This window comes from Ostrea edulis, chromosome 5 (assembly GCF_947568905.1).
Source record: "Ostrea edulis chromosome 5, xbOstEdul1.1, whole genome shotgun sequence".
In the NCBI taxonomy this organism is placed as follows: domain Eukaryota; kingdom Metazoa; phylum Mollusca; class Bivalvia; order Ostreida; family Ostreidae; genus Ostrea; species Ostrea edulis.
The window spans coordinates 54,895,488-54,907,566 of NC_079168.1; the positions used below are offsets into that span (position 1 = coordinate 54,895,488).

The 12,079-nt window shown below is 35.6% G+C and overlaps 1 protein-coding gene across 1 annotated transcript in view; it reads left to right on the plus strand.

Moving 5' to 3' along the window:
- LOC125652110 (uncharacterized) overlaps positions 1-12,079 on the plus strand; it is a 79,872-nt gene that overhangs the window by 15,813 nt on the left and 51,980 nt on the right. The window contains exons 3-6 of the mRNA XM_048881078.2: positions 1,853-1,951; positions 3,351-3,494; positions 4,179-4,290; positions 4,372-4,516. Of these exons, the coding sequence (XP_048737035.2) occupies positions 1,853-1,951; positions 3,351-3,494; positions 4,179-4,290; positions 4,372-4,516 (500 nt within the window). The remainder of the gene's footprint in view (positions 1-1,852; positions 1,952-3,350; positions 3,495-4,178; positions 4,291-4,371; positions 4,517-12,079) is intronic.

Below are 12,079 nucleotides of genomic sequence, written 5' to 3' on the forward strand. Positions count from 1 at the left end.
AAGTACTTCGTTACTAGCTTGAAAATACGGATGTATATTTAATTGCTGTTATAAAATTTAGAAATTCATTTCAAAATTAAGGAGTATCTCCCTCACGCAGAGCTCTTATCCTTAGACGAATTTAACTCCACTTTTTTGGCACACTATTTCCCCCTAAAATAGCTCTAAAACTTCATTGTTATTTCGGATTTCCAACATTTCGGTTGATCATCACTGAAGAGACATTATTTGTCGAAATGCGCATCTGGTGCATTAAAATTGGTACCGTATAAGTTTTACATTACATACCTACATGTATATACATTCCTCTGACGTTACTTGTATTGATACATGAAATTTCTGTATTTTACCTCATGTACCATTTCCAACAGCTTGGGTTTTTTAAATGCCTAATAGTGTTTTAATTGTTGCTTATCAGGGCTCAACATTAACTTTTTTCCCTACTTGTCCATTCGGACAAGGGACAAACTTCAACTTCACTTGTCCGAAATTTTAAAAAAAAGATCTAATATTGTCAACTTGAAAACTGTATTTAATTTACTTGGATATAGTCCATTTTTATACCTGCTTGATTGATTTTTAAAAATCTTATTCACGTAATAAAAGCAACAAACACATAACACAAAATTTTATCTCGACTTCCTGTCTTGAATCAATCCATGGATGATTGAAAGTAATACGCAATAAGTGAACACCGATCCCGATCGAGTGTGTCTCAGTTAGTTTACATAGCGATTGATATCGGAATCGAAGTTAATTTTTCATGTATTACTTCCGACTCTGAACTACCGATACATTTTACACCAAATTGTTTGGAGACTTCTTTACATAAAAAGCACTTGTCCAATCGGACAAGTGTCCATCAATATTCACTTATCCGATTTTTTCCCCCACTGGTATCGGACAAGCGTTAATGTTGAGCCCTGCTTATATAACCTTTCATTATCAAAATAAAAATTACCGTTTATCTACTTCTCTGTCTCGAGTCAGTGATTTCGTTGGAACTAGGCCCCTGATGATAGATTAATTATGGGTATAAAACGCGCCCTCGTACATGTATAAACGCACAGTCACCCTCAAAGTTAGTTTAATTTTCTTAGAAAAAATGTACGTCGCACCCCCAAACTTTTCTCAGACAAAAGCATGCTCTATGTTTATTTGGCATAAAAAAAAGATATTAAAATGAAATGATTGATAAACATAAGTGAAAAATTAAAATGAATTTCTGTCTTATATTGCATGTTGATGTACACCGTACTTGAATATAAATAAAACTAAGCCTGTCTGGCGTAATATTGTATCACATTGTACTAGCTGTATGTGCAATTCATTACGATGTCTTTAATTCAATTGAAGATATTTCTAACCGGTTATCCAGTTAAACAATCGTTGCTGACAGCCTTTCATCCCGTGAATTCGACTATCCGTGTGCGCTGAGGTTTGACTGATGATTGGGTACACTCGTACCCTGTCAGTCCGGTGTTATTGGGTTTTTGTTGTTGTTTTTTTTGCCGAGTACTCGAATATTGCTCGACTAAAGCCTCAGAGTATTCGACTTGGTTATCCGAGTAAAATTGACATCCCTGATAAGTTTGTTCCGGACATACCATGTAAAAGGCACCGAGGTAAAAGCTGAACTACTTAAGACTCTTGTAATGTTTTAAATTAGCCCCCCCCCCCCTCCGAAAGACCAAATATGTTGCCCCCCCCCTTCACCCCCATGTCTGTTTTCTTTTTGATAAAATATAGTGCCTAAGTGAACGGCTACCAACATGGTACCCATAAGGAAATGCTTCAATAATTAAATCCAATATTTTCTCTTTTCACATGTTGTACTCTTGACATTTTGAAGGGAGACGATGAGGGCGATGCAGATAATACTCACGAATTTGTGGTGGTTGGAAGGAAGGGCGAGACTAACGCGGCTCACGATAAATACAGGAAATATCAGGTTAGCTGACTGGATACAACATTGATTGGTTTCATCCTATTTACCCAGTGGAGTTCTCTTTTCTAGAGTCGCGGTCTAAGGAACTACAGACATTTTTTGTATATTCTTAAGAAAATGTTATATTTATACACTATTTTTCCAGTATAAAACTAGTTAAATTAAGAACCAACATTTTAACTAATAAGCCAATTTTACAGTCGTGGTACATTGACTGGTCAACAGTTTATCATTTGGTGACTGGACAATGTTCTGCCCTATTTTTATTAGCTACACAAATCACGTGATTCTCGGGCTGTTACTTAGCTAACGTAATGGCGAGGTTCACTGATTTGACGGATGATGAAGTACAGAATCTATTAAATCAACCCAAAGTGTCACTCTAGGATGGGTCCAAATTAGTTTTTTTTTTTTTTTTTAAATGTTTTAATGTTAATACACCTATTATATTATTCAAAGCCTTTCATCAGTGTATGCACTTTTGAGGGCATTAAAGGTTTAAGAACACATCTCGTTTTAAACTGTTGTTGATCATTAGAACTTAGCTTAGATAGTCAGAGCAGGAAAATGTTTCTAGATAATGATTTTACGAATGCAATTGTAATCATGCCAAATAGTTGACCAAACACAAAATGAACGGTCGTTTATAATTTCAAAATTTGAAACTCGGTATTGCAAATATATTACCAATGATAGTGTTTGTCCAGTTTGACAATTTGAGGGCAGAATTATGAATACACGTCGTTTCTTCTCTTCAAACGCAATAATCGAAAACATAATGCCCTAGATATGAATGACAAACAGAAAAACTGCTATATCATAAATAGTGGCATGGTTTCTTAGACATTATCAGGTAGTGTACAACCTACATGTACATGCAATTTCGGTAAAATATTTTTCCTTTAAATTTATAAGGCGAAAACTTCTCAGATCAGTCCTGGATCATTCGAAATCTGACATATTGGGCAGTTTCGACTTTTTACTTACTTTCAGGATCTATGTTATCATAAAACATGCTCAACCAAATTGAACTTTTTTCCTGTTTATCCATGTATTTCTACATGCATGTATCAATAATTGTTAATAGATTATTACAAAAAGTTGTAACAGGGACTCCAATAATCATGTGGAAAATTAAGAACATCAAAAATACCAGATCAATGAAAGTTAACGAACAGTGATCAATCTCATAGCATTGTATGCTGATCATGTTGGAAACCAATTGCAACTTCTCAGCCTGCCGGAAAGGTCATAGAATGTGCAATAAGTTGTAGACCGAAGCATCTATGAAAACTTTTATTAATGCTTACAGAGGAAAAAAATCAGACAAGCCGAAGCATATCAATTTGATTATAACCAAATTAGTTCAGTGTATAATTCTAACGATTTTGTATTGAAACAGAGAACAAACATTCATATTGGCAATGAAGAAGCTGTAATTCAGGACCAAGAGACGGAGTGTCTGGAATATCGTCGTCAACAAGAGATGGCTATAAGACACGGACGTAAGCCTGAGGATGTCCCAACACCCAGAGTACCGTGTGAGGTATAGTGCTCCTATCCATTAATTTATCTAACATGGACGTAAGCCTGAGGATGTCCCAACACCCAGCGTACCGTGTGAGGTATAGTGCTCCTATCCATTAATTTATCTAACATTGACGTAAGCCTGAGGATGTACCAGAATACTGTGTGAGGTATAGTGCTCCTATCCATTAATTTATCTAACATGGACGTAAGCCTGAGGATGTCCCAACACCCAGCGTACCGTGTGAGGTATAGTGCTCCTATCCATTAATTTATCTAACATTGACGTAAGCCTGAGGATGTACCAGAATACTGTGTGAGGTATAGTGCTCCTATCCATTAATTTATCTAACATTGACCTAAGCCTGAGGATGTCCCAACACTCAGAGTACCGTGTGAGGTATAGTGCTCCTATCCATTAATTTGTCTAACATTGACGTAAGCCTGAGGATGTACCAGAATACTGTGTGAGGTAAAGTGCTCGTATCCATTAATTTGTCTAACATTGACGTAATCCTGATGATGTCCCAGAATACCGTGTGAGGTATAGTGCTCCTATCCATTAATTTATCTACCCAGTCTTTAAAGAATATTTCTCTTGAGATCTGAACTACAAATAAATAATTGATGAATATTTTTGAACTTGCAAAACGCAATAACATCAGAAAGAAATCATGTATAATTTCAATTGGTATTAACAAAGTTCATGCAGACAATAGAGAAGAGAGGGAGGAATAAGAGACTCGCCCTGCGGAACCCCGGAATCTGGGATAAAGGGATCGTGCCATTTTTATTTGATGTCAAAACAATGTCCGGTAAGTGGTTTGGATTCTGCCATTGTCTAATCTGTGTCGTTACTTTGAAATTGAATATTAAATAACAATGCTCTTTCGCAGATAAAGACCGACAGATGGGGCGATTGCGAGCTCACAATCATTACGAGTACTGGACCTGCATGCGTTTCGTTCCATACAATGAAACTACACAAAGTGACTACGGGCTGGGACACAACAACTACTTATTTCACGTGAGCAAAAAGGGGTAAGCGTTTGGAAATTGTCATCTGTGTAAATTTCTGTTTAAGAGATCATGAGTTGACAAAGATAACAAAAAGAATAACCTCGCACTCGCTGAAAATCTAATTTAAACCATCTGTGCATATTTGTTTATTTCGGGAAGCAAGCATCGTCAATAGTTATTAATGGATACACGAACTCTACTTGGTCTCAATTTCTTCCAAGTTTTGTAATAACACCGATCAAATGATCTAATCTTATGACGTTTCCTTGGTGCGTTTTCCCATTGGTGATTAGTAGAAAGAAATCAACTTTAGGTGTCCTACAGTGTTGGAAGACAGGCACTTTATTTTGTTTTGATTTTGTCTGCATTTACGTCTTACGAACGCATCGAATTTACTCGAAACTACACAATGAATTTTTACAACAAGTACACATGTAATTACTTTTAAAAACAGGTATAAATATGCATATATAAATATGAAATGCAGAGTCCTCATTTAACTCGGGGATTTAATTAAGGTGGAGCCAAATTCTCTAAAATCCGTCTTTAATGGTTTTAAAGAGGTTGGAACTTGAGTTTTGTAGCATTTTCCTATGTTGATGTCTAGAGTGAATGAGAATTATTAAATTATGAATGAAAGCAGGGATTACATTGCTTGTTATCGGCTACAGATGGATTCAAGCCCCGATCTTGCGTTCTTCGTGTCAGATGAAAAGGTGAAGATAACGAACAGTGATCAATCTCACAACTTCTATAAAGAATAAAAAATAAGACTAGGGAAACACGGACCCCTGGACATACCAGATGTGCGAGCAGATGCGTAGGAGAAGTACGCATCCCTTTCGACCGTTGACACCCGCCGTATATCTCGATCGGGTAAACGGAGTAAACCGTAGTCACAGTCAGTGTGTAAAGAAAGGCCTCAATTGGTTTACATTTATTGTAAAACACTTTTTATAGTCGGATTTTTGTTTGAGATAAAAAGGAGGATATCATAATACATTGAAGGTTGATTGTTTTGAGGGGGTTTCTTTTCGCTTGCCAGAAAGGCCCGCGAATGTGCGATCGAAATGTTTCCTAAAAGCAGTTGATGAATTCCGAACCCAATTCAGATAAACCCATACTTGTGCTTGTGTATACTGACTTTTCTCCATAGTATGCGGTTTAACCCCGCTTATACATTTTCTTCGTGGACTTCAAGTCATATAACTCTATAATAGCAAATCCAGTAAATCTGAAAATCGATAGGGTCTTCCTATGACTAAGCAAACTCTTCTCTATAGAATTCGTTAAAATCTTTCCAAGGATGAAATATAAAACTACATGTTTATTCGGTATATACATGTACATACATACAAATATGCTAAGAATAACCCAAGAAAGCTCAAAAGTTTATTTCCAGTGGGGTCCTTTGATGCATAAATGTTGTCGTTGGGAGGTGTTATGAGAGAGGAAACCGAGCGGGCGACCACCATACTCTCTCAAATATAATCATTACAGATCATGGGGATCGTACTTTGGTCGCAGCGGTGAGAAGCAAGAAAGCTACTTCTGCGCTACCTGGGCATCTTAACATAAGTTATCGGCTGCCACAGGAAGTGCTGACGGACGGACGGACAGGGTCTTCCCTTGTCTAATCGAAATATTACGTGTACAATCTACGAAAATTCCCTCATGTAATCTCGTGTTATCGCATACCATAGGCATTTCCCTCATCTTATTGATAAAACTGTCCCATATCTCCGTATCGACAAAACAGATAGATCTGAAAATCAAAAGGGATCGTCCTCTGCCGAAATTAAATATTATGTATATAATTTGTGAAAATCCTCTAAAGAAAACTTAAATTACCGCGTGCCACAGATAGTGCTGATGGACGGAGTGATCACTATATATTATGATATTCTACAAATGTACTTCTACTTTTGCACTCAAACTTTTTAATTACAAAAACCGTTTCAGTGCTTAGATACATACCATCTCATCTATAATCCACCTACATGTTCTAGTTCTTCAACTCTCGTGGTAGCTCAGTGGTAGAACGTTCGCAGCGTAACGCAGAGGTCATGAGTTCGAGCCCCACTCATGCAATATTCACGTCAAACCTAAGACGTTTAAATAGGTAGTGGTTGCTCCTTCGCCAAAACGCTCGGCATTTAGAAGTGAGAATCATAGGTCGTTTGGATATGAGGTCCTTTGAGGCGAAAGGCGTTGGCACGTTAACGAACCCTCACTGCTACGGCACTGAGCGATAAGCATAAGTCTACGTTTGTGGTACTTCACCCACAGTTGGTGACGTCTAAATATAAGAAAATTCTCTGCGGGACGTAAAGCAATCAACCAATCTATCTATATTCTACTATAGTCTAGCTCGACATGTCATTACCAGTGATGTTGATATATACATGTAGGTAGTTGAAAATGAGGACCTGAAATCATTTATTTTAAAAGGTCCTAACTTCGGAGAACATAGATGTTTGATCTAGCGATAGAACTGCATCTCTATTATGAATTCTGTCGAACGTTATGCCAGACGATGGGCTAGTTATGAAAAAGAACTTGATACCTTGTCAGAATGGATAAAAGATATAACAGGATTATTAAAATCCCGTATTAGGCACATCAAAACAAAAGTGTGTATCATCTATCCTTCTGTGTTTAGTGAACCATAAGTGGTAAAAAAAAATATAGATAGATTACATGAGGAATTTATTTTGGCTGAAGCTAACAAAGCTTTTAACAACATTGTCTTTGTAAATCGCATTATTACAGCTACATTTTAAACGAACTTGGCATTAATTCCACATTTGCTAATCCTTCTTATACTACAACTTCCCTTTCAAAAGGTGAAATTCTTTGAAATCATGCTTCGGTTTTAAACATATTAGAACAAAGTGTTCTACCAAGCCAATATACACTGTATTTGCTGCTCACGAAAATATTAACTGCTGTGAAGGAAGTACGTATTCTTTCCTACAGAGGTCAGAAGTGGTGTAAAGTATAAATAGTCTAAAGAAATTTTAGTAAATTTGAAATAACAAAACTTTTCTTCAATAAACAACATCAAAATGTATGGCCTTTCAACACTTTACATGACAATTCCTCACGCTTAATTAAAGACTAGATCATTTGACATCATAGACAGTTGCTTCTTTAATAAAAATGAGAAAGGGAAATACCCATATCTAGTAATTAGTGTTTCAAAAAATTACGTTGTTAAACACCACTCTGATTTTACGCAAACGTTAGTCTGAAGTTGATGTTAAAAAGATACTTGAGTTCCTCATTAACAATATCCTCATAGTCTGTGGTGATCAAGTCTTCCAACAGTCTGTTGGAATTCATTTGGACACGAATTGTGCTTCTTTATTGGTTGGCCTGTTTTGGTATTCTTATGAGGCAGAACTTATTCAAAAACTTCTAATTCAGAAGAAAATAATCTCCTGTGGTTTTTAAAATGACATTTAGTGACATTGACGGTGGGTTTTTTTTTATTATTCATATCTGTTTTTATTTTATTGAATACAGACGCTAATTACAAACTAATAACTCAACTATATGACAAACGGAATGACCAGCTACTCCATCGACTTCCCATATTTATGTAGCAATATTCCATTGTCACGTGCATATCGTTTTTATATCTTAAAACTGATTCGATTCTCGAAATCAGATTCTGCATATCATTAATTATTTATATCTGGCTACAAATCGATGTCACAGTTGTTTCAGCATTCTCGTTTAAAGTTAGTATCTCGCAAATCTATCGTCGTTATTATAATGATCTGATTTGCAAATATAGCCTATCATTATGTCAAATGATGACTGAGTTATTTCACAGTTCAGTATCTTAATGTAGCTCCATCCTCATGTGACTTATCAATAGAAATAGTTGAAAGTGAAAAAAACCAACCCTGTATTAATTTGCATTCAATATAGTTAAATTCAGTCAATAATCAAAGAAAATGTGTATGTTGCCGCCTTTTTAATGTCAAACATACAAAAATGAATGTTATCATCAGAAAATCACACATTTTCGTTATACAGAATAATAAAAATAGAGAGAAAAACTTGTTGAAAAGACAAATTGTAAATTGTTGTATACTATTTCCTTGCACTAAATGGACATCTGTGACCTAGAAAATTTATGTTTATTTCATTGACACCTGTGACCTAGATTGTTCTAGAACTCATGCTATTTCAGTAGAAAGACGACATAATGGTTGTATCATTGTCTTTCAAGATTGTACTAGAAAATTCATTTCTATTATAAATACACTGAAATTCTTAAAGAGCTCTGGTTAGACATTTTTTTAAGCATATTGGATTTTATGATACTGGGAATAACGATTTTAGAATTACTATTTTTGTGTGTGTAGATTCTGTTCGGATTTATTGTTCAACTACCGTAAGTTAGTATTTTGCTATTGTTACAATTTTCTTTCAATTATTAATTGTAAATAAATATTATGAATTGTTTAATTGTCTTTTCTTAGTAAATTGTACTGCGTTATATTAAGGGTTTGTTCTGACCCATAACATAATTGCGGGCTCGTCCGTGATCAGAAACAAAATATATCGTATTTTTCAAGATTTAAATTTTATTTTTTCTGAATTTATTGAATTTCATAGACAACAGAATTTTACCATGTTTTCGGTCACATATTTTCTTGCCTCGCCGAATGTTCAGGTGTTCGATGCCTTAAAAAAAGATCAGTTGAAAAGTTTAGCTGTACGCCTCGGATTAGAATTTAAATCTGCAATGCGTAAACAAGATATCAAAATTACGGTCGCTAAAAAAAGTTGTAAATGAAAATATTTTAGAGTCGTATGATTTTTCGAAAAAACAGTTGAACAATAAAAAATGTCGGATTCGAATTTCAATTAGAATTTTTAAAAAATGCAAATTGAGAAAATGAAACTAAAAAACGAAAGAGCCGAGAACGAAAGAGGGGAGAGAAAAAATAAAAATGAATGTAGAAAGAGAAAAACAAATTGAAAGAGGGGAGAGAGATAAAGAAAAGAAAAGAGGGGAAAGAGAAAAAGAAAGACAAGAGAAATATGAATTTGAACGAGAAAAAAAGCAATTTGAATTAAAAAAAATTTAAAATTACAACACAAATCTGAAACCCTACCTTCAGAAATGAATTCGATGCAGCTAAAAATATCAGGTTAGTTCCGAAATTTCAAGAAAAATCAGTTGATGAATGTTTTCCTCAATTTGAAAAACTTACATAAAATTTGAAATGGCCACGACAGGTCTGGTCCACTATGTTACAAAGTGTTTTGATTGGCAAAGCGACCGATGTTTACTCGGTGCTGGCCATAGCCGATAGTTCAGATTATGACAAGGTCAATACCCGAAGGGTACAGACAAAAATTCAGAAAATACAGAAAATTTGGCAATCAAACATATGTAGAGTTTGCTAGAGAAAAAGATTTATTTGATCATTGGTTGAGATCTAATAGAATTAATGACAATGTCAACAATTTTCGTCAATTCATAATTAGTAAAAGAGTTTAAGGAGTGTGTTCATCAATATTTGAGAACACATTTAGAAGATAAGAACGTGACAACTCTTGAGGAAGCCGTAGTTATTTCAGATACTCTCTCTCTCTCTCTCTCTCTCTCTCTCTCTCTCTCTCTCTCTCGTAAGAAAAATATTGTTGCAAAATCTCAAGCTAGTAATTCATCAAAGAGTGTAGACTCGGATAAAACGAGTGCTTCAGATGTACATTCCTTGTCACCACCTCACAGTGGTTCTACGTCCAGTCCAAGGTCAAGACGTTCTGAAGGTCCCGCTGGTGTAGGATGGCTTCCTACTTGTACTTATTGTAAGACAAAAGGTCATCTGATTAGTGAATGCTTTAAGTTTAAGAGAAAAAAAAACTACGTTGACAAACCACACCCACTAGCTTGTACAGCCTTTGTTTCGTTTTGTTCCGACACTCCTGATGTTCAGGATTAAAAGTCCAGTTCTGTTAATTCTATGGGGGATTATAAGCCCCTTTTGTCTCAGTGATTTGTTTCACTCAATGGCTCTAGTGAAGTTAAACCGGTTCAAATTTTGAGAGATACTGGTGCTGCACAAACTTTGTTGTTAGAGAATGTTTTGCCCTTGTCTGAGCAGACTTCTACTGGTGGGTCAGTTTTATTTCAGGATGTTGAGCTAGGCATCATTGATGTCCCCTTAAATGGAATTTATCTAACATCAGATTTAATTACTGGACCAATTATCGTAGGTGTTCGACCTACTCTCCCTGTTGAAGGCGTTTCCTTGTTGCTAGGCAACGATTAAGGGTATGCGGGACGATGATCACGTGATGGTTGCGAATTTATTATAAATCTAGAACCGGACGCAGCGTAGTTAAGCTTCCCGAGAAAAATCACAATACTGTACAGACACACTATACGACGTCATAATAAAAAAAGTACGTCACGACGTTGTATCGCGGGGGAAATGTCATCATATTTTGTCATAATTTGCTACCGCTGTCAAGTGTTTTGTGTAAATCTGTTGATTGAATTCTTGTCAAACGATAATTTCCATTTTATTTCATAGTGATTACAAGTCTCTTTTTCATATATATACATTGCATATATTATATATATGTATAGTATGCGCCACAATAATTTTGATACTATAGCCTACAAGTCACCGAAATCGCTCCTACATGCATATGCAATTTGCATTTCTAGGCATTTACCAAAAGAAAGTCAACCGTCTGTAAACAATGACTCAGTTCAAGTGTAAGATGATGATCGTTTGTTGATATTTACTACAGTAGTGTGAAACTAGATCTGGACACACATTTCTCCGAATCTTGCTAGGGAAACGTACAAACTATTCAGGTGCTTTGATAATCGATCCTTGTTTGCGAAAAATACCCCCCCCCCCTTATGACGACAATCGTTACTTTTGGTCAAATATTAACGTCCATACTAGTTTTTGCAAGCATTTTCATATAAATATAAGTATGCTTTATCTCTGAAACTATTTCTTATTCCAAATTATTTTTACTAACTTTACGAAACACTGCTGTGGAAATGGTAACTAAAAAATATGACACACGTCAGAATGTATACGAGAAGCAGACGTGTGAAAAAGAAAAAGGTGCAAAGTCACAACATGTGAGATACATACATACTTTGAAAAATAGCATGGAGACGATCGAGTCAAGCGACACTAGCTACCATGACCGCGGAAATGCTGTTGATCTAGTAAAGGAAGTAGTAGCTCATATTGACATTAACTAGACCTAACCCGTGGTTTGAAAGAAGACGCATTGTTTAGAGCTAGACTAGACGTTTTCTTCGAAGCCATGTTTAATATATACATCTATTTTTTTTTTTTAAATTTAATTTGTTTCCATTAACTCAATTTTTGTTCCATAATTATGAAAATTCTAAATATTTCAATAGGTTCAAAGCAAATATAGTTTCTAACAATGTATTCCAAAACAGGCACGAAGAATAAGCCCCCCCCCCCCCGCCTTGCACCCCCCCCCCCGTCTTTGACAATGAGCTTTTCTTTTCTTTTTTAATTTTGTAGTGCAAATAAATTGAGACTGTCCCATCCCCCA